The sequence below is a fragment of the Megachile rotundata genome, chromosome 4 (assembly GCF_050947335.1).
Source record: "Megachile rotundata isolate GNS110a chromosome 4, iyMegRotu1, whole genome shotgun sequence".
Lineage (NCBI taxonomy): Eukaryota > Metazoa > Arthropoda > Insecta > Hymenoptera > Megachilidae > Megachile > Megachile rotundata.
The window spans coordinates 21,050,342-21,075,528 of record NC_134986.1 but is presented as its reverse complement, the minus strand read 5'-3'; the positions used below and the strand labels follow the sequence as shown (position 1 = coordinate 21,075,528).

The 25,187-nt window shown below is 46.4% G+C and overlaps 2 protein-coding genes across 2 annotated transcripts in view; both read left to right on the top strand.

Annotated features, from left to right (window-relative positions):
* Positions 1-25,187, top strand: part of dpy (fibrillin-like protein dumpy) — a 123,192-nt gene that overhangs the window by 34,463 nt on the left and 63,542 nt on the right. The window contains 42 exon segments of the mRNA XM_076531097.1: positions 5-802; positions 883-1,033; positions 1,114-1,366; positions 1,493-1,757; positions 1,827-2,290; positions 2,348-2,603; positions 2,672-2,866; positions 2,930-3,112; positions 3,348-3,992; positions 4,156-4,357; positions 4,432-4,607; positions 4,668-4,936; positions 5,050-5,452; positions 5,517-5,759; positions 6,154-6,291; positions 7,375-8,160; positions 12,699-12,842; positions 13,035-13,112; positions 13,430-13,612; positions 13,673-13,993; positions 14,123-14,503; positions 14,621-14,944; positions 15,072-15,377; positions 15,463-15,774; positions 15,924-16,238; positions 16,362-16,670; positions 16,741-17,073; positions 17,166-18,137; positions 18,205-18,537; positions 18,611-18,916; positions 18,980-19,309; positions 19,394-19,702; positions 19,772-20,086; positions 20,176-20,496; positions 20,581-21,210; positions 21,316-21,633; positions 21,692-22,003; positions 22,335-22,640; positions 22,780-23,097; positions 23,947-24,270; positions 24,360-24,671; positions 24,848-25,186. Of these exon segments, the coding sequence (XP_076387212.1) occupies positions 5-802; positions 883-1,033; positions 1,114-1,366; positions 1,493-1,757; positions 1,827-2,290; positions 2,348-2,603; positions 2,672-2,866; positions 2,930-3,112; positions 3,348-3,992; positions 4,156-4,357; positions 4,432-4,607; positions 4,668-4,936; positions 5,050-5,452; positions 5,517-5,759; positions 6,154-6,291; positions 7,375-8,160; positions 12,699-12,842; positions 13,035-13,112; positions 13,430-13,612; positions 13,673-13,993; positions 14,123-14,503; positions 14,621-14,944; positions 15,072-15,377; positions 15,463-15,774; positions 15,924-16,238; positions 16,362-16,670; positions 16,741-17,073; positions 17,166-18,137; positions 18,205-18,537; positions 18,611-18,916; positions 18,980-19,309; positions 19,394-19,702; positions 19,772-20,086; positions 20,176-20,496; positions 20,581-21,210; positions 21,316-21,633; positions 21,692-22,003; positions 22,335-22,640; positions 22,780-23,097; positions 23,947-24,270; positions 24,360-24,671; positions 24,848-25,186 (14,178 nt within the window).
* LOC143264344 (uncharacterized) lies at positions 8,530-12,664 on the top strand. The gene is made up of 2 exons (XM_076531170.1): positions 8,530-8,554; positions 9,387-12,664. Exons 1-2 carry the CDS (start codon positions 8,530-8,532, stop codon positions 12,155-12,157), a joined length of 2,796 nt encoding a protein of 931 aa, XP_076387285.1. The 3' UTR covers positions 12,158-12,664.

The window sequence follows — 25,187 nt, the reverse complement described above, 5'->3', positions numbered from 1 at the left end:
TTAGATCCATGTAAAAGGAAAGATGTCTGTGGTCCAAACGCCATCTGCAGTTGCACCAACCACGCAACAACCTGTACCTGCCCCCTCGGTTTTCACGGGAACCCCACACCCCAGCAGGGCTGTGTCCGAGTGCCCGGCATCTGCGACGGTCACCAAGATTGCCCCAGTCAACACGTGTGTGTCTCCGGATTCTGTCAATGTCAGTGCAGCGAGCAGAACAACTGCGCCGAAGGAGAGCGCTGCAAGAGCGGCATCTGTGTCAAAGTGTGCTACAGCGACAGCAACTGTTTGCCCGGTGAATTGTGCATCGACGGAGTGTGCGAAGTGGGCTGCACTTCCGACAACGGCTGCAAGAACAACGAGGTGTGCATCAACAACAAATGCAAATGCAGTCACGGATTCACCGCTGGACCGGAACATTGCCTGGATGTGAACGAATGCGAGGATCAACCGTGTCATTCCAGTGCGGAGTGCGTTAATCTTCAGGGATCTTACCGCTGCGTCTGCCCGCTGGGCACCGCTGGTGATCCTGTGGGATCAGGATGCGTGATTCCTCATCAGTGCACGGTGAACGCTGATTGTCCAGATTCGCAGGCTTGCGTCCAACATAATTGCACAGATCCATGTTCTTTGGTTGACTGTGGACCCAATACTGTTTGCTCCGTGCTGGATCACACTGCTGCCTGCCAGTGTCAACCTGGGTACATAGGTGACTCGGCTGGGTGCTTCAAAGTGGAGTGTCTCTCCAACACTGACTGTCCCACGGACAAATACTGCAATCAGGATACTAACAAATGCAGCAGTAAGTGATTGACAATTATTTCGGATTATTATCATGTCATTTGAATTTTGTTTCGAAATAAACATTTGTTTTGTGTCTAGGTCCTTGTAACCAGGTGGACTGTGGATACGGTAATTGTGTGGCGTACGATCACACTGGAAAGTGTAAGTGCTATCCTGGATTTGTCCTGGCAGGCGATATCTGCGTTGACGTTAACGAGTGCTTGAAGAACCCTTGCCATCCTTCTGCAGTGTAAGTATTGTGATACGTGAACAACAAAAGTGAAACTAGTATTATCCATTACAGTAATTATGAAACATTTTCTCATGTAGTTGCCAGAATTCAGAAGGATCGTACGAATGTGTCTGTCCACACGGTCTAGTAGGAGATCCCTTCAAGTCCGGCTGCAAGCAACCTGGAGCTTGCTTCACGGACTCCGACTGTCCAAATTCCGCAGCCTGCATCGATAACAGATGCACGAATCCTTGCGACGTTTCGACTACCTGTGGCAGGAACGCGGAGTGCTTCGTGCAGGATCACGTTCCCCTCTGCAAATGTCCTGGCCAAACCACTGGAAATCCTGCTGTGAGTATTCTTTGATCAAACCTTTGCTCAACCTCTTTGATCATTTTAAACTCTGCAGTTAATCATCTTAGATTCTCGAAGCTATAATTGCAATTAGATTCTCTTAAACTGTAATTACAATTTCAGTTGGAATGCGTTCACCTGGAGTGCAACTACCACAGCGACTGCAGTCCTTCGGACGCATGTTTCAATCACAAGTGCGTCGATCCTTGTTCTCTGTCGAACGTCTGTGGCCAAGGAGCGGATTGTTCACCGTTAAACCACAGTGCTGTGTGCACGTGCCAGCCAGGTGGTACCGGTGACCCAAATCTGGGTTGTACACCTGTTCAGTACTGTAAATCGGATTCTCAGTGTGCAACGGGATCGGCATGCAACGGTGGAATATGTACAGGTATATAAAAGTCAAACAAAATGAACGAAAATTGAAAGAAGATATTTTACAAGTTTTGTATTTGTCCAGCACTCTGCGGTAGCACAAGGGACTGCATCGGCGACCAGCTCTGCATCAACGGTCTCTGTCAGCCTACCTGCAAAAGCAATTCCAGCTGTCCGGAGTATCAGTACTGTCACAACAGCATCTGCGTACAAGAACTGCGATGCACATCAGACGATGATTGTTCCGACGATGAGCGATGTATTAAGAACAACATTGGACAAGCAGAGTGTCAGAAATCGTGCGATTTGGTCCTCTGCGGACGCAACGCCGAGTGCAGAGCCAACGACCACGTGGCAGTGTGTTCCTGCAAGAATGGATTCTTTGGAAACGCCAAAGACGACAAGATCGGTTGTCAGCCCATCGAGTGCGAGATCAATGATGACTGCAGTGGAGAGAAGATCTGCGATACTCACAAGTGCAGGATTGCGTGCTTGGCCCACAATCCTTGCGGCGTTAATGCTATTTGCACGGCGGAGAGACATGTTCAGGTAATTACTTGTAATAAGTAAAACTCATATTGAAATATTAAGACTATTATCTTTTAGATTTGCACGTGTCAACCGGGATACACCGGTGAACCAACTCATGGCTGCCAGCTGATCGATTACTGTCTGAACGAACCGTGTGGCCCTGGAGCGATATGCGAGAACTCCAGAGGCTCCTACAAGTGTCACTGCCAACAAGGCATGGTTGGCGATCCGTACAACAGTGGCTGTCAACCACCAGTCGAGTGTCTGCACGACGACGATTGTCCACTGACCGCCAAGTGCATAAACGTCAACAACATACCAAAGTGTTTCGGTGCGTACATTTTCTTCTCAAACCATATTACAAATTACCAGTTACATAATCCTGCTCTTCCGTTTTAGATGTTTGCTCGCGTACACAATGTGGCCCGAACGCAGACTGCGTGGCTGCTAATCACGCAGCAGCCTGCCAGTGTCGATCCGATTACGAGGGTGATCCTAACAATTTAAGTATAGGCTGTCGGCCCAAACCGGTCGTTTGCTCGTCAGCCACTGATTGCTCGACCAATACTTATTGTTACGAAGGAATCTGCCGACGTAAGTGCTACGTAACCATTATACGTAATAATCTTCGATCGAATTAATTTGAAATTCCTTTAGCGTTCTGCCAATCCGACGAGGAATGCAATCTATCTGACGTGTGCCAGAACGGACAATGTCTCGATCCTTGCGACATGAGAGCCGCGTGCGGAATTAACGCGGAGTGCAATGTGAAGAGTCATATCAAACAGTGCAGCTGTGCTCCGGGATTCACTGGGAACTCGGAGCTGGAGTGTGTGAGATGTAAGTTTTGTGAGATGGTCATTAAATGTGATAGGGTTGCATGGTAATGGGATCGAGCGGTAGCAGGGACGTGTAGTGATAGGATCGAGTGGTAGCAGATGGTACTAGGAGGTTTCACAATCATCTAGACCTTCATCTTCTCTACCCACATAATCAACTCTACCCTCATAATTTTCTTCCGATTAAATTTGAAAGTCCAGCAACTAGTTATGATTCAAATACTTCCCCATTCCAGTGCCCGTGTCCTGCAGAGACACCAACGACTGCAACGAAGGCAACACATGCCGCGACAACGTGTGTCTCCCAATCTGCACCAGCGACAACGAGTGCGCGTTCAACGAGAAATGCGTCCGCGGCAACTGCCTGCTAACCTGCCGACTCGACAACGACTGTTTCCTGGGTCACATATGTCTGCACAACATGTGTACATTCGGCTGCCGCGCCGACGAGGACTGCAACGCGAACGAAGCCTGCATCACCAACAAATGCACCAACCCTTGCGAGGCAACTCCGTGTGGACCCAACGCCAAGTGCACGGTGTTCAATCAACGAGCCACTTGTTCGTGTCCCGCGGGTTTCATACCGAACCCAACCGCGAAAGTGGCTTGTTTGAGATCACCTGGACCTGCCTGTCAGGCGAACAGAGACTGTGCGACGGGAACAGCGTGCATCGGAGGAGTTTGTACACCTGTGTGCTCTACGGACTTGAATTGTCTCAGCAACGAACGCTGCGACCCCTCGGGCATCTGTAAATCGTTGTGCAGGAGGGACGAGGATTGCAGGAGCGGAGAGATTTGCGAGGGACTTGTTTGCGTGATTGGATGTCGGTCCGATGTGGAATGCCAGGAAAATTTCGCTTGCATAAACAACCAGTGTCAGGGTAAGAACCTTGCATGCACTCGGTAGTGATGGGTTTAATAATTACTATTTGATAGGTTAGCCTGTAGATTGTCAGGAATTATATTTAGAATCTTCGAGGGTTCTACAGCTTTTCTAAATTTTCTTCTTTTAAATTTTGATGAATTTCTGATGACTTTTCGTAGATCCTTGTTCGCTCTCCAACGCCTGCGGAGTGAACGCTCAGTGTTCGGTCGTGAATCACCGGAAATTATGCGCGTGTCCCGCACCGCTTGTTGGCGATCCCGTAATTGGATGTAAACAGGCGTTCCTTCCTTGCAACACGGAATTGGAATGCGCGACTGGCCAAACTTGTTATGGAAGATCCTGTTACGCCACTTGCAGAAGGTGAAACAATTAATCCTTGAAGTACACGCTGTTCCTTGTTACGAACTGGTTACAATATGTAAATCGTTTCGTAGCGATGCTAATTGCCTGAGCGACGAACGATGCGACGCTGGAATTTGCAAGGCTATCTGCAACAGCGATGATCATTGCGCGGCGAATCAGATCTGCCAGAACAGGTTGTGCGATATTGGATGCCGCAGCGACAACTCTTGCCCCAACGACGAATCTTGCGTTAACAACAAATGCAAAAGTAAGTTTTCGTATGACATTGTGAACTAATGGGTTCTAAGAGCGACGGTTTCTCTTATAGATCCATGCGAGGGTGGCAAGGCTTGCGGAGAGTGCGCAGGGTGTCGGGTGGTGAACCACGTGGCACAATGCAGTTGTCCAGCTAACTATTACGGAAACGCGTTAATCAGCTGTGCTAAGTCCATGATTCCTTGCGATGGCTCTTGCGAGTGTGACGAGATCGGTTTCTGCACGACGAGCTGCTCCTTGCAGGATCAATGCTCCTGCGGCGAAGTTTGTCATTCCGGAAAATGTCGCATCAAGTGTGACATCAATAATTACTGCCCGAAGGTAATTTACTTCATGCTTTCTATAATAAGTTGCATTTATTATTTACAACATACCCCACTTATCTACTTATCTAATTTATCTATCCTATAATTTATTCATATGTCTTATCGTAGGGTTACGTTTGCGACGGAGGATTGTGCCTGGTAGGCTGCCGCACTCATTCCGACTGTCCATCATCTTTATCCTGCGTGAACGGCCAGTGCGAGGACCCATGTTCCGCCAACGGATCTCCCTGCGGCATCAACGCCCTTTGCCGCGTGTCAAATCACCGTGCAGTGTGCCTCTGCCCAGAAGGTTTCCAGGGAGAACCCAGTCAGGAATGCTACCAGCTGGAATGTCACCGGGACGACGACTGCGAGGCGAACAAACGCTGCAGCGAGGATGGAGTTTGCACGAATCCTTGTCTGCAACACGGTGTTTGTGGATTCAACGCTCAGTGCAGGGTAGTCAACAGAAAGGCCCAGTGTTCGTGTCCACCTGGACACTACGGAAACCCTAAGATCAACTGCAAGAAAGGTATTGAGATGCAGTTTATTTGTTGTTGTTCAAGGACTTTTGAAGGACACGTTCGATGTTTCAGGAGGAGACGAGTGTCTGAGGAGACCTTGCGGAGTGAACGCGAAATGCAGAGAGACTTTGAATGGATTCGAGTGCACTTGCGATCCTGGATGCCATGGCGATCCTCATCAGGCTTGTATCTGCGACGGAGGAGAACTCTGCAAGGACGCTCGTTGCGGGGTCAATGCTGCTTGTCGCATTTACAAGAACCAGCCACAGTGTTACTGCCCACCGAACTATCCGTCTGGCGATCCGATGCAAGCTTGTAAGTTTGAAGACTATGTAGTATACGGGTTTCAACGAATTAGTAGGAATATTAGACATAGGTCAACATTTGGAGTCACCTAAGCCTATATTCTCTTAGGTCATCATGTTCTAGTATTTGATCTCAAGGTTATAGGATTAGGTTATATCAAGGTCAATTCATTCCAATACCTTATTCCAAGGAGACTTATGCAAACACTACTTCATCTCCAAGTCACCTACTCCTAACATAGGAGCCTATTTCTATACATCCAATCTCAAATCCACCTAAATCCAACATTACCCTAAGACGTCACCCTGTCTCAAAACTATCTAACCTCACAGCTACTTTATCTTAGAATTTCTAGCATGTGTGGACCACGAATTACAGACTAATGGTTGATTTGTGATTACAGGTAGCGCAGACAAGAGCTTAGGCGATTGTCGCACGAACGGTTGCGGCAAGGGTGCAGAGTGCATCCGAGACGGTGCGATATTTGTGTGCAGATGTCCGCCTGGTACCAGGGGCTCGCCAGACGTTGAGTGCACCACAGGTAAGAGACGACCTACTAACTGTTTAACCGGGCAGATCTATTAATTTCATGTACAGCATTTGTGACTAGCGAGCAATACTGACGATCAGAGGAACATGGTCCGTAGAATAACCATGTATCGTCTAGTAGGAATTGAAGTAATACATAGATGTATTAATCCAGTGAATCGTTAACAATTGAGAGACAGATGTGATTGGACCAGTTACCAGATTTTATACATATATATATATATATTATACGACACTGGATTTCACAATGGTCAACATTACCTGTACATATATATACATAAATATTTATATATAACTAGACAGTTAGGCATACTGTACATAATGTGTCCGAAGAAGAAACACATATCACACATGTCTCACACATAACTATTCATATGTAGAATGTTTATTTCAGTATCCAATCTGTCTTGAGGAAACCGTATTATCGAGCAAAATGCTAATGAAAAAAATAAGTATACATATATATATAAAGAAAGAGAGAGAGAGACATATAGACGGCATTTAATTGCAACGACAAAAAAGGTACACATTCACAGTGAACACCGATGAACCGTTTTTTTTAGACATAGGATTTAATGATACAGATTGGGAACTGCGAAAGGGACATTCTCATATTACCCATGCTTGTTATTTTTTTGCTGGATTTATCCACTGTTACATTTCCTCTTATTTTCTCGTTGAATTCTGTGGGGGCTTGTGTTGTAAATATCGCTGCTTGCCAATGTACGGTACATATATATATACACCCGTATGTATATATATTTCTTTGGACAACCAGAGGTTGACACCTCGTGTTGTCGTAAAAGAGTTGTAAAGTTCGTTCTCTATTTTACTTCTTCACAAGAGCTACCCTATTTTATTTCCGTATTATAAATACAAAGCATGTGGTTTATGTTATTTGTGAGAAAGTTTCTTTTCACAGTTCTTATATATGCTTTTTTCTTTTTTTTTCCTGTCCCATCACCGTCACCACCACCACCACCACCACAACCACAACCACTACCCGTTCCACCGACTCTACACCAATGACACTACGAACTCTAAAATAAAAACATCGAAATATTGGTTGAGATAGAGCGCGAATGCACCAGTGACCTAGAGTGCCCCAATGAAAAAGCCTGCATAAACCTGCAATGCGTGGACCCGTGTGGTCTCCGCGGTGCCTGTGGGATCAACGCTCTGTGTCGAGTGGTTTTGCACAAGCCACGGTGTTCCTGTCCGCAGTGTTATATCGGTATGCCCCACACGGCCTGTCATCCAGACCCCAAATGCGACACGCTCAATCCCAGACCTACACCGAGCATCGGTTGCTCGTCGGATCGCGACTGTCCGGAGAGTTTGTCGTGTCACACGCGAACGGGCGAATGTCGGGACCCGTGTTTGAGCTCTCGATACACCTGCGAGGTAAACAAGAGATGCCAGGTGCGTAACCACCGGCCGATGTGCGTGTGCAAGTACGGCTTCGTCGTAAACGAGGTCGGCGAACTGACATGCGCCCCCGACACGTTGACATGCACCAGGGACTTCGACTGTCCGTCGAACGCCGCGTGCGTGAATGGGAAATGCCAGAATCCGTGTAACGTCAGAAAGAAAAAGCCCTGCCCGGCTGATAAAACCTGCGATGTCCTGGACCACCGTCCTGTCTGCATTTGCACACAAAATTGCAATCCCTCCCTCTCCATTTGCCTGCGAGACAGTGGCTGCTCTCCAGACTTGGCGTGCCGCAACTATCGCTGCGTGGACCCATGCAGAAACTCCACCTGTCCGGCTGATGCCCCCTGTTACGTGGAGGAGCACAAGCCTATCTGCAAGTTCTGTCCCCCCGGCTTTGTGCCAGATACTAAATACGGATGCATGAAAGGTAAACACCATTTCTCACCACCTATCTCTCTATCTCGCTCTTGCTCTCACGTCTTTCTGTATCTCTTCACTGTCTCTCTGTCACTCGACTTTCATTTAGCTGCCACCGACGACGACATCTTCTTCCGGATATCGTTAACGATATCTCTATACGATTTTTACTCGCCTATACTGCCTCACACCAAACATACCAGTTGCTACTTTTCAGGTTTCCGAACATTCAGACAGTGGAATCACGGTTCATGTACAAAATATCTTCTTTCAGTTTAAGTTAGGTTGATAGACTAAGTGGTGGAGTGTATGAACTTTAGAATGAAGCGATATCTGTACTACGTGGTGACGCAGATGCGTACCGATATAATACGTAGTAATGGAGATGCGTAGCAATAAGGCATGTGATGTTTGGGACGTGTAGTGATGGGGACGAGTGGCAGTAGAGTCACCGCTAGTAGAATCATCTAGTAAAGACATACAGCAATATTGGCGCGTGAGGGGTGGGCAAATGTTGTGATGGGGTGGTAATGATCAAGTAGTGACAGCACTGCGTGGCGACAGGGGCGAGTAATAATTGAGTAGTGATAGCTATGAGTAGTGATAGCGATGGTCGAAATATATTATAATAAAGACATGTAGTGATGGAACACATGGTTGCAACGTGTTTGCAATGAACAAAAGGCACGTTGTCGTACAAGTAGCGACAGGGCTATACACAGTGATGATTGTTTGGTGATTAGGACTTGGTAATTTGAACAAATGATTTCGACACAACCATTTGATTATAATAAATGAATCTTTCCCCTCGGAGCACCCCACCACTAACTCTACCAACACAATTTGGACTTTATAGGTTTGAAGCACAATTCCGTTGTCTGAATGACAAAAGTTTCAGGTTATACCACAGATACAACTGTTCACCACCCTCGAAATTTAGAATACTCTCCCGCTACTCTGCCGATGTTCTTACTGTTCGACGATTATTTTTTTTCTCCGTTACATCTGTCTCTGTAAAGACCTAATTCGGTGATACTTCTGACCGATAGCTTGTCTATTTATTATACATGCGAGCATGCTAATAACTTAATCTTAATATTAATTCGTAGATTACTTGGAGTAAACAGTATGATCGTAGTATAGTTTAATCAGACGCTTGAAAGTTTTTCAGCCTTCTTATGTTCTTATTTCTCTCTTGGCTGCGATCAGTGTGCTGATGTTATGTTGTATCCGCAGCAGTTCACGACTACACGCCGGATTATTTCTGCGAGTCCGACGACGACTGCAGCGACACAGAAGCGTGTGTCGAAGGATCCTGCGTTGATCCTTGCGTCGACCATTGTCGATTGCCAGTTCGATGTCGGGTTAAAGCACACAGGCCTGTTTGTGGATGCGAGGATGACACTTGTATAGACACTACCACGTCTACTTACGATTACACGATTCACGATATCGATGAAACCAACACTACACAGCTTAATACTCTAGCGAATACATATTCCACAATTCCCGAGGAGACATCCACAATTTCGCATTTGACGGAAAGTACAGTACCTGTCGAAGAAAGTAGCTCAACTTTGGCTACGACAGTTGACACTTCAGAAAGTTCTACATCTTCAGACACTGTTGCAACGGTAAAAGATATAGAAACAACGTTGCCTCTTGAAGTTACGAGTACTTCAGAAACTTCTACGCTGTTGAGCACTACGCCATTTTCGGACACTGTTGCGACCGTTAAAGATATAGACACAACGTTGTCTGTTGTTACGACTTCAAGTACTTCAGAGGTTCCTGGAGTTAAAGACATTTCGGAAGAGAGTACAGAAGTTCACACTGTAGGAGATATCGAAACCGTAACTGAACCATATGACAGTACACAAGTTACCACAGATACAACATTAACGACACAGTTAAATGATCGAGTAACAACTGATAGAATTCAGATAGTCACTCCAGTTACGTATGTTTATTGCCCAGAAACGACACCATTATCTGGAGATGTTGTTACAGTTACACCTATATACATATACACGACAGAAACACCAAATGACGTTACCGATGTAGATGTGTCTAGCGAAAAGAGTACAGTTGAAGTGGTTACGTTTGATAGTTCTACTCAAAAGCAGTTGAACACTGAAGGTTCTAATTTGATGACGACAGAAGGTGTTACGTTGATCACTGTGACTGCACAGTACCCTTTGCGGGAGACAACGTTTGAAACATCGACAAGTGAACAGTTGACTACTGAGAGTTTGCAAAGTACATCGTATTTTATGGAAGAGAGTAGTACGCAAGAAGTCGCGACGCAAGTTTCTGATAGGGAATATAATACGACGCAAGGCGTTGTTGAGCAAACGGAAACAACACAGGGTTATACAGAACAAGCTTTAATAACTACACAATACTTTAATGAACAAACTTCGACAACTACAGAATACTCTACTGAACAACCTTCGAGAGCTACACTATACTCTACAGAACAACCTTCGACACCTACACAATACTATACAGAAGAACCTTCCACAACTACACAATACTCTACAGAACAAGCTTTAATAACTACACAATACTCTACAGAACAACCTACAACAGCTACACAATACTCTACAGAACAACCCACAACTACTACACGATACTCTACAGAACAACCTTCAACACCTACACAATACTATACAGAAGAACCTTCCACAACTACACAATACTCTACAGAACAAGCTTTAATAACTACACAATACTCTACAGAACAACCTACAACAGCTACACAATACTCTACAGAACAACCCACAACTACTACACAATACTCTACAGAACAATCTTCGACAACTACACAATACTCTACAGAACAACATTTAACAACTGAACAATACTCCACAACTCAATTTTCTGAAACTTTCACCGAGCCACACACTGTTGAACAACAGGAAACAACACAGTATTTAACTGAACAACCTTCAACAACTGAACAACCTTCTAGTACTGAACAATATACCACTCAGTCATACGCTGTTGAACAACAAGAAACAACACAGATTTTTATTGAACAACCATCAACGACTGAATCGTATCCCACGGATCAATACTCGACAGAAAAACAATCAACGACTGTACAATATTCTACAGAACAAACTTCAACATCTACACAGTATTCTACAGAACAACCTTTAATAACTATACAGTATACTACAGAACAACCTTCAACAACTATACAGTATACTTCAGAACAAACTTTAACAACTATACAGTATACTTCAGAACAACCTTTAACAACTACTCAGTATTCTACAGAACAACCTACAACTATTGAGTATTCTACAGAACAACCTTTAACAACTACTCAGTACTCTACAGAACAACCTACAACAACTATTGAGTATTCTACAGAACAACCTTTAACAACTACTCAGTACTCTACAGAACAACCTACAACAACTATTAAGTATTCTACAGAACAACCTTTAACAACTCCTCAGTATTCTACAAAACAACCTACAACAACTACACAATATCCAACAGAACAATTTCCAACAACTGAACAACCATCCACGAAACAACCTGATACCGAACAATATTCCACGCAACCGGAAACAACACAATATTTCACAGAACAGCCTACAACAATCGCTACAACGGAATATTCAACAAGCACACACTACTCCACGCAACCTTCGCCAACAGAATATTCCACAGATCAATCGACAGAACCAAATTTCACAGAACAGATAACATCAGAACCCACAACTCTAGTAACACCTACAGAAACAGGAAACACACGTTGCAACAAAACGATCGACAATAAAGAATGCGAAATCTGTTCAAACCAGACTGGTCCGTGTTTAAACGAAACAGAATGGGACACAATGCATCGGCCCGTGTGCTTCAACCTAACAGTCAACCAGAGTACAACTAATTGTAGCATACTCCCAGGTAAAGATCTGTGTTGTCGGGAGTGTTGTAAATGTTCTCGTGTTCACCAATGTTGTGTCTCTGCAAAATATCTTGCAGCGTGACAATCACCCGTTATCCAGATGAAAATTGGAGGCAACCAATTCTGGAGAGTTATCGTTCGATCATCCATCATTTGTCCGGATGGTCTCGGGTACAACAACACAAATGGAACATTTCAATGTTTGCCAGAATTACAGTACTTCTGCAATCCAGTGCAGACATGGACCTGCTGCATTAGCGCTCTTTGCATGCTGTACATTATTGTGCTTCTGCACGATCTCTTCTCGCTTCACTTAACCATTAATTGTAATTTATGGAATCCATTTCTAAAGAAAACTTCCGGTTTGTATATTTTACGGATAGTTTCCTTTATAAGTGGACCAACTAACGACTGTTTCTGGGCTTCACACATATAACACGAAAACCATTATATATGTTCTAGGAATTAGGGGATTTTGTGTATATCTGTTTAGTATTGTACATTTTATGAATCATATGTGTTGAGAATTTCAAGGGATCAAGATTAAAAATAGAAAAGTTTCAAAATGTTTTAAAATCGATGGATCTTTACTTTGAGCTTCTAATACACGTTCGTTTCATCAGATACCAAATGTGCAACGCACGACGACTGTCTCTCCCAGCTGGCCTGTATTAACCAACAGTGTTTGAACCCCTGCACTGTTCACAACCCATGCGACTTCGTTGAGGTGTGCCATGTTCAAGATCATAGACCTGTTTGCGTGAAAGGTAAAAATTAGTCGAGGAGGTATAGAAAATTAATTGATACAAGTTCGATAGAATGACTGGCAGGAATTCTCGTGAGGGTGGCACTATAACGAGAGCCTACTATAATTCTGAACTTGTACCTCTTAATTTCTATACCTATATGATTTCATTTTACACTACAGAAGAATTTAATTTGATAAATAATTTCCCCAGATATAACAAACGAAACAGATTGTCCTTACTGTCCACCGGGCATGGAGTGCGACCCAGCGACGTACACGTGCGTCAAAGGTTTGTACCCACATCTGCAACCATATCTTCCACAACTTACCTTTTTTACAGCGTGCAATCTGTAAATATGTATGTACTGTACATATACCGTGGATATTCGACGTGCAATTTCATTTCCAATTTCACACAACCTTCGGTTTAGATACTCTCTCAACTGTTACTTCGAGTCTGAAACACGCTCGACACGATTGTTCGGCACACCGACACATACACACACGATACACTGTATTTTATGACACACTCGAGCCTGTCACCCTATATTTTGTACCTCTGCACTCTTTCTCGGGGCTATACGGGCTTTCTCCATCTTTCTCTAGCGGGTTGCACTAGCCACAAAGATTGTCCGCTGACAGAGGCGTGCATTGAGGGCACTTGTCAGGAACCGTGTCTCGTTTGGAACCCGTGTGCCAACAACGCGATTTGCGTTAACACGAATCACAAAGCGGACTGCAGTTGCGAGGACGGTTACCACGGAAATGGTTTCTCCTACTGTGCACCAGGTACATTCAACTTATCTCAAAATCACTTTGCAAATATCAATGATTATCCGGTGATTGTAGAAGACGAAGGCAAGAACATCTGTCAGTACAACGAGGACTGTCCACCGAGCAAATACTGCGACCGCCTGAACAGACAGTGCATTGATCCTTGTTTGGAGACCGATTGCGGTGCTAATGCTAACTGTTATCCGGAAAATCATCAGGCACAGTGCAGATGTCATCCGGGATATCAAGGAGACCCTCATGTTGGTTGCACACAAGGATCTACGGATCCCTGCGTACCGAATCCTTGCGGTTTGGACGCGATGTGCGAAAACGACAATGGCAATCCAATATGCTTCTGTCCGAAAGGATTGACTGGGAATCCATTCGAACAGTGCAGTAAGTTTAATTATTTTCTAAAATATCTTTAATTGGTCCATGTGATTTTCTTGATAAACTAAAAAAATTGTATGCGATGACAATAACCTTCATACGATATCCTTGATTAATTAAATGTCTTATATCCAGTTCCAGAGGGTGACCAATGCCAAGGCAATCCTTGCGGCGTCAATTCCGGCTGTCGCGTGGTAGCAGGACAAGTGAGGTGTTTCTGTCTCCCAGGATACGAAGGGAATCCACCTCAATCTCCTTGCGCACTGCCTGTGAATCCTTGCGAGCCATCACCATGTGGACCCAACACTCAATGTTCTGTCTTAAACAACGGTCTGTCGAAGTGTACCTGCCTACCAGGGTACATCGAAAGTCCTAACACCATCAGAGGATGTGTACCGAAGTCTGATCAGTGCGATCCTAATCCTTGTGGAGCTGGAGCCAGCTGCGACGCGAACAGAGTACCGCCATGTTATTGTCCTGCGAATACTTTTGGAAATCCGTACCAGAGTTGTACAGGTAAAGATCATAGTAATTTTATTAACAGCAAAGAAAGTATGCCAGAAGTTGTAATTTAATAAGAGTAATATTTGCTATGGGAAGTTCTAATTTAATGAGAGGAATATTTGCTTTCAGTATCACAGACAGGCGTGCAAGATCCTTGTTTACTGATGCCTTGCGGAAAGAACGCGATCTGCGTGGAAGAAGATGGCGTCGCAAAATGCAGATGCGTGCCACCGTTCATTGGTAATCCCTATATAGACGGCTGTGAAGCAGAGTGCATCGTGAACCAGGATTGCGAAAATCATCTGGCGTGCTTCAATCAGCACTGCAGAGATCCTTGTCCGGGTGTGTGTGGTTCGAACGCCAAGTGCGAAGTGGTTGAACACGTTCCAGTCTGCTCTTGTTTGCCTGGATACACTGGGGATCCGTTTAGCTCTTGTAAAGTCGAGAAGTCTCGTAAGTTTCTTTATGAATTGTTCTTGTTGATTTTGTTCTTGTTGATGGAACTGACTACGTTTGACAAAACCGACTATCCCTGACCGAACTACCTTTGACGAAACTGAACATTTAACTCATTTTTTAGCTCTGCCAGCCCAGAACCCCTGTATGCCATCACCTTGTGGACCCCACAGTATCTGTCGCGTGATGAACGACCGTGCAGTGTGTTCCTGCAGCCCAGGATACCACGGCACACCACCATCCTGTCGTCCAGAGTGCCTAGTTAGCTCCGAATGCCCCGCTCACCTGTCTTGCATCGGTCAGAAGTGTGGAGATCCTTGTCCCGGCTTGTGTGGGCAGAATGCATTATGCCAGGTCATCAATCACAACCCTATTTGTAGCTGTCCTCCAGACTTTGTTGGAGATCCGTTCACGCAATGCGTCAAAGAAGGTATGTGTATGATTGTATTATAATTCTGCATTGTACACATGAGTGTAGAGAGAAGAATACTGGAGTTCGCTTTCTTCTTTGTTAGATATACCTTTACCGGGACCGAAGAACCCTTGTTTGCCTTCGCCCTGCGGACCGAACGCGGAATGTCGGGTGCAGGAAGACCATCCTGTGTGTACTTGCATCAGTGGAATGTTTGGAGCGCCACCAAATTGTAGACCGGAGTGTCTGATACATCAGGACTGCCCGAATTATTTGGCTTGTGTTCAGAAGAAGTGTGTGGACCCCTGTGCAGGATCTTGTGGGTTCAACACGAACTGCACGGTGCAGAATCATCGTCCTATGTGCCAGTGCAATGAGGGATACGAAGGGGATCCATTCTCTGGATGCAGCAAAGGTAATACTAATCATATTTCAAACCTCTGCTCAAAAATACTAACATTACTTTCTATTTCAATCCTCCGTATATAGTAAAGGTAACACTAATCATTTAATTTCTAACTTAAACCTTTGGTCAGAAGTTCTGATACTATTTTTCAATTACAGCAACCTTCCCTGCTGCACTACCGTGTGACCCATCTCCATGCGGTGCAAACGCAGTCTGTAAAGAACGAAACGGAGCTGGCTCCTGCACCTGTCTGCCTGACTACACCGGAGATCCTTACGAAGGATGCAGACCCGAATGTGTCCAGAACTCTGACTGCGTCCACACGAAGGCTTGCATAAACAACAAGTGCAAGGACCCGTGCATAGGCGCCTGTGGCATAAACGCTCAGTGCCAAGTGATCAATCATCAACCTTCGTGCAGTTGCTTGTCTGGCTACACTGGGGATCCTCTGAAATCTTGCCACATATCGTCTGGTAAGTTTAACTTAGATACCTTACCTTAGAAGTTTCCATTTAATTACCTTAGAACTTACCACTTTATCTTCTTAATTTGCATTAATCAGCAGGAAGTAAAACGTTACTCTGTTTCCCTTTCAGTTACACCAATACCAGGCGATCCATGTCAACCATCCCCATGCGGTCCATACAGTAACTGTCGCGTGATCGACAATCACGCAGTCTGCTCCTGTCAACCGGACTACGTGGGCAGTCCACCACAATGTCGGCCAGAATGCGTAGTCAGCACCGACTGCACTCAGAACACCGCATGCATTGCTCAAAAGTGCAGAGACCCGTGTCCAGGCACCTGTGGCCTAAACGCCGACTGCCAAGTCATCAATCACAACCCTGTATGCAGCTGCACGTCCGGATACACCGGTGACCCATTCTTTGGATGCGTCAAAGAACGTAAGACGTGTAAAATATTAATTCATAAACTGCAGTATTAAAGATCCTCACGAAAATTTGTACCTTAAAGCGGAACCGAAGCAACCTGGACCAGAACCCAGCGGCAACCCATGCATTCCATCGCCATGTGGACCAAACTCTCAGTGCCGGGTGATCGACGGTTTCCCGGCATGTTCCTGTCTACCTAACTACGTGGGCAGAGCTCCGAATTGTCGACCCGAGTGCGTGATTAACGAAGGCTGTCCAGGAAACCTTGCGTGCCAGAACGAGCAGTGTGTGGACCCGTGTCCAGGCTCCTGTGGTGTGAACACCTACTGCAATGTTGTGAAGCACAATCCAGTTTGCATCTGCAACACCGGGTACACCGGAGATCCGTTCACCGAATGTATACCAATACTAGAAGGTATGTAAATTATTAAACTTTTTGCTATTGTAAAATCTGTAAACTCTTGCAAAGCTTAATTGTATCAACTACTATCAAATGTTCCTCTTCAGAACCCACGACAACCGAGCAACCCCGAACACCCTGCAACCCGTCGCCCTGCGGAGCAAACGCGATTTGCAACGAACGAAATGGCGTGGGATCCTGCACGTGTCTGCCAGAGTACATCGGCGACCCGTACACGGGCTGCAGGCCAGAGTGCGTCACGAACACCGACTGCGATCGCAGCAAGGCTTGTCTCAACAACAAGTGCGTGAATCCTTGTCCCGGCACCTGTGGTCAAGGAGCAACCTGCAGGGTGATCAACCACGCTCCATCCTGCTCCTGTTTGCCCGGATACACTGGAGACCCGTTCAACGTATGCACCGGAATAGAAGTAACACCTGAACCTTTGCCGATCAACCCCTGCGAGCCTTCACCTTGTGGACCCAACAGCAACTGCCGCGTGCACAACGAACACGCGGTGTGTCTCTGTCAACCAGGATTCGTCGGAGTACCACCCACCTGTCGACCAGAGTGCATAGTCAGCTCAGATTGTTCTCAGAACAAAGCGTGTATCGACAACAAGTGCGCGGATCCTTGTCCAGGTTCTTGCGGCTTGAACACCAAGTGCCTGACGGTCAACCACAACCCTATCTGCACGTGTCCAACTGGCTTCACCGGGAACCCGTTGATACAGTGCGTCAGGTACCAGCCAACTCAACCGCCGTACAAGGATCTGGGAAATCCTTGCTCTCCGAATCCCTGCGGTCCAAACTCGCAGTGCAGAGTGATCGGCTCACAACCGGCTTGTTCGTGTCTTCTAAATTTTGTGGGTCGCCCTCCAAATTGCAGACCCGAGTGCACGGACAATTCGGACTGCTTCCACTCGGCTGCTTGTATAGAACAGAGGTGTAAGAACCCCTGTCCGGGTGCTTGTGGAGAGCTTGCGAGGTGCACGGTTCAGAATCATGTGCCTATATGCACTTGTCCCGAAGGGTACGAAGGGGATGCTAGTGTGCGCTGCGTCCTGGCACCTCCTCCAAGTAAGTTTCCGTCCTGATGTCGAATCTTTGGGATTTCAATTTCGTAACAATTAATTCTCTTTCTTAGCTACGGACATAAGCGTGTCCAATCCGTGTCTGCCGAATCCTTGCGGTCCAAACGCTCAGTGTCGCGAGAGGAACGGCGCGGGAGCCTGTGCATGTCCGCCGGACTTCATCGGAGATCCCTACGACAACGAAAGAGGATGCCACAGGGAATGCGAGTCGAACAACGACTGTGCTCCACAGTTGGCCTGCGTTGGATTCAAGTGCTCAGATCCTTGTCCCAGCACCTGCGGCACGCTATCCATCTGTAAAGTTCAACAGCACGTTCCAGTTTGCACTTGTCCTCCTGGATACACTGGAGACCCGTACTACGCATGCGAAATTAAAGAGATGACAAGTAAATGTCATTCTTGATTAAATGTCGACATAAATTGAGTCTCGGATACATTCTTTTTTTTGATAAATTGCAGGAGTTCCACCATTGGATCCATGTTCACCATCGCCGTGCGGACCTAATAGCAAGTGCCGCGAAGTCAACGGCCAAGCAGTGTGCACCTGCCTGCCGGAATACAGAGGAATTCCACCGAATTGTAGACCAGAGTGTGTTGTTAATGCCGAGTGTCCAGCTCACTTAGCTTGTGTGAACAAGAAGTGCGCGGATCCTTGCCCGAATACTTGCGGACTGAGGGCACAGTGCACCACGAAGAACCACAACCCGATCTGCACTTGTCCCGGTGGTTTCACAGGAGATCCTTTCACCCAGTGTTCTCCTTATGGTAAGAATAATTTACATAACTCCTGTCACAACCTGAATTTTTCTAATATTCACGGTTTCTTAGATGTAAATGTTCCACCGACCACCGAGAGACCACCGTCTTGCACTCCATCGCCGTGTGGTCCCAATTCCTTGTGCCAGATCATATCCGGAAATCCGGCGTGTTCCTGTCTGCCCAACTACATCGGTGTGCCTCCAGAATGTCGACCGGAGTGCATACTAAGCTCCGAGTGCAAGAGTCACCTTGCTTGCGTGAACCAGAAGTGTCAGGATCCTTGTCCAGGGTCCTGCGGTGTCAACGCTCAGTGCCACGTTCTGAATCACATACCAGTCTGCACGTGTATGGAGGGATTCACTGGAGATCCATTCACACAGTGCACCATCATCCCTCCGAGTAAGAGAATCTAGCTTTGTAGAGATATTTTCATGATCTATAATGATACATGGTCTATAATGATCTATAATAATTCTTGTGCAGCTACTTTGCCACCTGTGAGCGATCCATGCAGTCCATCGCCTTGTGGACCGAACGCGATATGCAACAACGGTGACTGCGAATGTCTGCCAGAATATATTGGCAACCCATACGAATCCTGTCGACCAGAGTGCATCCTCAATTCCGAGTGTCCTCGAGACAAGACTTGCCTAAAGAACAAATGCAAAGATCCTTGTCCAGGAACGTGTGGTCAGAACGCGGTTTGCGACGTGGTGAATCACATTCCGGTTTGCTCTTGTCTGACTGGCTATGTCGGAGATCCGTTCGTCAGCTGCCGTGTACAACCTCCAAGTAAATATACTAGTTAAATACTTATGCTTTAACTAGTTGCAGTTAGTACCGAGATACAACTCGTTGCAGTTTCCCAACCATCGAAAGATCCATGCTCACCTGTCTCACCGTGTGGACCAAACAGCCAGTGTCGCAACGTCGAGGACCACGCTGTGTGTTCTTGCCTTCAAGGCTACCTGGGCTCTCCGCCATCTTGTAGACCAGAGTGTGTAGTCAGTTCCGAGTGTCCGCCAACTCGTGCTTGCATCAACAAGAAGTGTACGGATCCTTGCTTAGGATCTTGTGGACTGAACGCTAGGTGCGAGGTCATCAACCATTCGCCGATTTGCAGCTGTCTTTCTGGTCAGACCGGAGATCCTTTCAAGAGTTGCTACGACATTTCAAGTACGTTAATAGCTACAGTGTGGTATCAAGTCGCGAATAAAACCTATGCTGTTTGAAATCACATAACCTATTAATTATTACATTTACAGTTTCACCAGAAGTTAAAGATATGGGAGATCCCTGCAATCCTTCACCTTGTGGACCAAACGCTCAGTGCCAGAACGTAAATGGATATCCATCCTGTTCTTGTCTGCCTTCCTACATCGGCACGCCGCCATCCTGCCGTCCAGAGTGTCTCATCAACCCTGACTGTCCTACGGACAAGGCGTGCATAAACTCGAAGTGTACAGATCCTTGTCCTGGATCTTGCGGCGAGAACGCCAGGTGTCTCGTGGTTAATCATGCTGTCACGTGTTCCTGTACGTCTGGATATACAGGAAATCCATTCGTCCAGTGCATTGTATTGGAAGGTATGTCTGTTTAAACGATCTAAATTTGCAGTTTTCAAGGTTCGTCTCCTAGTTCATCTTAGTAATTATTACCATAACTTGCAGAGGAAGCCATCAACCCGTGTGAACCATCACCCTGCGGGCCTAACGCTATTTGCCAGCAGCGCGACAACGTGGGTGCCTGCATCTGTATCGACGACTATCACGGAAATCCTTACGAAGGGTGTCAACCAGAGTGCATCCTCAGCTCCGACTGTCCAACCAACAAGGCCTGCGTTCGCAACAAGTGCGAGGATCCTTGTCCAGGAGTGTGCGGCATTCAGGCTCAATGCTCGGTCATCAATCACATTCCAACTTGCACTTGTCAACCCGGCTATGTAGGAGATCCTTTCACGAGCTGCACTCTCCCAATAAGTCCGGTGACGGAACCCACAGTGGTCGATCCGTGCAGTCCATCTCCGTGTGGTCCTAACAGTCTGTGCCGAGCTGTCAATGATCAAGCCGTGTGCACCTGTCAGGAGTCCTATGTTGGATCACCTCCGAACTGCAAACCTGAGTGCGTGGTCAACTCCGAGTGTCCACAAAATAGAGCGTGTTATAAGTACAAGTGTACTGATCCTTGTCCTGGAACTTGTGGAATGGGAGCCAATTGCAGGGTGATCAATCACAATCCGTTGTGCAGCTGTCCGCAGGGAACCACTGGAGATCCTTTCTCCAGGTGCTATCCTCACACAGGTAGGTCCAACTTTTCTTTTTTTCTACCTTGAACTTCTTAATTCTAATATTATTCCCTCTATGTATCACTTTGGATAAGTTGTTAATGTTTTATTTATTTTACAGTGACACCAATGCCACCAGTGGGTGATCCTTGCAACCCAAGCCCATGTGGCCTCTACGCAGAGTGCAGAGCAATCGGCGACCAAGCAGCTTGCTCTTGCTTGAAGAACTACATCGGACTTCCACCCAACTGCCGCCCAGAATGCGTGGTCAACACCGACTGTCCATCAACTCAGGCGTGCATTTCCGAAAAGTGTCGCGATCCCTGCGTTGGATCCTGCGGTCAGAACGCAGACTGCAGAGTGCAGAACCACATTCCTGTCTGCTTGTGCCAGGCAGGATTCACTGGAGATCCTTTCACGCTCTGCTCGCAGATAATAGGTACGTACCTTATACCTCCTATACCGTAAACAGGTTTTATCAACATATTAATTTGCAGAACAACCAAAAACACCGGAGGATCGATGCAACCCCTCACCTTGTGGACCAAACGCGGAATGCAGCGATGGAGTTTGCACGTGTCTTCCGAATTATTTCGGCGATTCTTACTCTTATTGTCGTCCGGAGTGCACCATGAACTCGGACTGTTCTCGAGTGAAAGCTTGCGTGAACCATTACTGTGTGGATCCTTGCGTTGGCACTTGTGGAACCAGTGCGAAGTGTGATGTGGTCAACCACATTCCTATGTGCAGTTGTCCTGCTGGAACCACTGGAGATCCTTTCACATTATGTAGACAACACGTGCCTGAGGGTAAGTTGGATTACAATGATATCTAGATATGTGATCATCATTCAGGACCATGTATGGATATGTATTCAAAAAGATACATATTCTACGATTGACCAATGTTATCCTACTTCAATTATTTTTATAATTTAATTTATACTGAAGAATTGTTCGAAGGACATGACTGTAAATGAGCATCATTGATTGCAATTACGTTTAAGTATTGTATTTATGTTTCATAAATGAAATATTTCACACATAAAGAACGGAAGTCGCAGTCATATGTGGACATGGATATCTGAAATACTTTGTACTTCGTAATGGTAGAGCACTAAATAAATGTTTATCTGTCCAGAACCACGTAAGCAGCCGTGCACGCCATCTCCGTGCGGAGCAAACAGCATCTGCAAAGTGGTGAACGACCACGCAGTCTGTTCTTGCCAATCAGGATTCATTGGCAGTCCTCCAGCCTGCAGACCCGAATGCGTGGTCAGTGCGGAGTGTCCTTTAACTCAGGCATGTCTGAACAACAAGTGTCAGGACCCTTGTCCTGGTACCTGTGGACAGAATACCAGGTGTCAAGTTGTCAATCACAATCCTATATGCAGCTGCCACGAGGGACACACCGGGGATCCGTTCACCAGATGCTACCCGATGCCCAGTATGTTTCTTTTTCTAATAAAAAGCACATCTCATTTGACGAGTGTTACACTTGCATATGTATATACAATAATATACTATATTATCCCTACAGTGTTTATAAAATTTATCAGTGCCCTAAATATTTTATTTATTTACAGAGACCCCACCAGTACCAACGAACCCCTGCCAGCCCTCACCATGCGGACCAAACGCAGAGTGTCAACAGAGAGGCGACAGTCCAGCTTGTTCGTGCATCGCAAACTACATCGGTGTTCCGCCAAATTGTAGACCGGAGTGTACGATAAATCCCGAGTGTCCGCCGCACTTAGCGTGTATGCAACAAAAGTGTCGCGATCCGTGCGCGGGTTTGTGCGGTCTGAACGCGCAGTGTTCGGTAGTGAATCACCACGCGGTGTGTGCTTGTGTCGAAGGTTACACCGGAAATCCGTTCAGCGTTTGTGAGCCGTTCGCCAAGGGTGAGTTCACTGTACCAACTTTTCGCTATTCTTTTTCTCTTCCATGCAAAATTTGCCCTTTGCACGCGGGCAACGCAGGTAAGTGCTTTCGTTCATACCTTTTCTAACCCCGTTCATTGCGTACTCTAACAAAAAGCGATCATCGCCGTTGACGAGAATTAATGGCCCTAACAAAGTGACAAAGCGTCATGGTGGCGGGGCCTTAGAAATTTTTCACTCACGATAAAAGTCGACTGCAAACGAATCACCCCATGCGATTAACTAGTTCGTTGAGAACAGCACGCCTCCCTTGCGTACTTACCCCCAGAAATAACCGTGTCAAGAGAATGGTGGCGGGGCCTACGGAGTATAGGCTCTTAATTGCACTCACCCCCTGATCGATAACCCATTCTAGGAAGAACACCGCACAATCCCTAATACCTGGAGGTAAAATGTCCTGCATCAGTGTTATAGTTGAAAACACTTTGTCCTTGCGTCCTTTTGATAGACCCTCGTTAAACCTGGACACGGAGAAATTAACCCCTTAGGAAGACCTAAACTGCTTATAGAAATGTATCTAGATCCCAAAAACATGCTTCAACGAATGACCATAACGAATCATAACGAAATAAACTCCTAATGAAACATGAAAAGCCTCACGAAACACCCAAACTCACGAAACACCCTAACAATACAAACTAAAGCGAGCAAGTCTCGAAATCGTCGAAGAGAGCTTCCGCTTTGCGTCTCAAGCCCATAAGAATCATCGACTCTGAACAGAGAAATAGTTCACGCCACTGCACAAGCTTTGACCCACCACCGTTGCACGATCAATGAAACTAAAGCAGAAAGTGTTTTTCTTTCCATCAGATACACCCCTAGACCTTAGGAAACCATGCGAGCCTTCCCCGTGCGGTACCAACGCGATTTGTCGCGAGAACAACGGCGTTGGTTCCTGTTCCTGTTTGCCAGACTACATAGGTGACCCGTACGAAGGATGCAGACCCGAATGTACCCAAAATTCCGATTGCGCCAAGACGATGGCCTGCGTGGGCCTCAAGTGCAGGGACCCTTGCCCAGGAACCTGTGGATTGCAAGCCCGATGCGAAACGATCAATCACGTGCCAGTCTGTTCTTGTAACCCCGGATACACTGGCAACCCCTTCACCTATTGTTCCCCGGCCTCTGTTGCTCGTAAGCCTCCATTTTGTACCCTGAAAGCTTCAGCGCACAACTAGAAAAGCACCCAGCTATTCGCTTAATACGAATTTTGCCCCATACAGCCACGCCGAAAGATTCAGACCCGTGTAGTCCCTCCCCTTGTGGACCGAACAGTAAATGTCGAAACGTGAACGACCACGCTGTGTGTACTTGCCTGACGAATTTCATTGGAAGTCCACCTAACTGTCGACCCGAGTGCGTGGTGAACAGCGAGTGTCCCTTGGAACTCGCGTGTATCAATCAGAAGTGTACTTCACCCTGCACGAACTCCTGCGGTATCAATACGCAGTGCAAGGTGATCAACCACAGCCCCATTTGCATCTGCAACCTTGGATACACCGGAGACCCGTTCACGAAATGTTTCCCCGCGCCACGTAAGGATACTTCTTATATCAGCTTGATCATCTCATCCATTTCAACCTGGTCCAACATTAGAACCTTGCCAACATTTACAACTATCGAGTGAATCACCATCGCTCACGAAATTCACGGCTTCATAAAAATCATCAAGCTTAAGCTTCAAAGATAATATAAAGCAAATAAATTCCAGAGCCGCCCCAGAACGCCGTGTCTTTACTCCCGAAAGACCCTTGCGTACCGTCGCCCTGTGGTATGTACGCGGAGTGCAGGATCTTCGCTGGCACTCCATCTTGCTCCTGCTTGCCACGATACGTCGGATCCCCGCCCAACTGTCGACCAGAATGTCGCGTCAACTCCGACTGTCCCATGAACCTCGCGTGTTCCAGCGAGAAGTGCAGAGATCCTTGCCAAGGATCCTGCGGTGTCACCTCCATGTGCTCGGTTTACAACCACGTGCCCATGTGCACTTGTCCCGAAGGTTACACCGGAGACCCCTTCAGTAACTGTTATCCGATACCCATCCAGCCAAG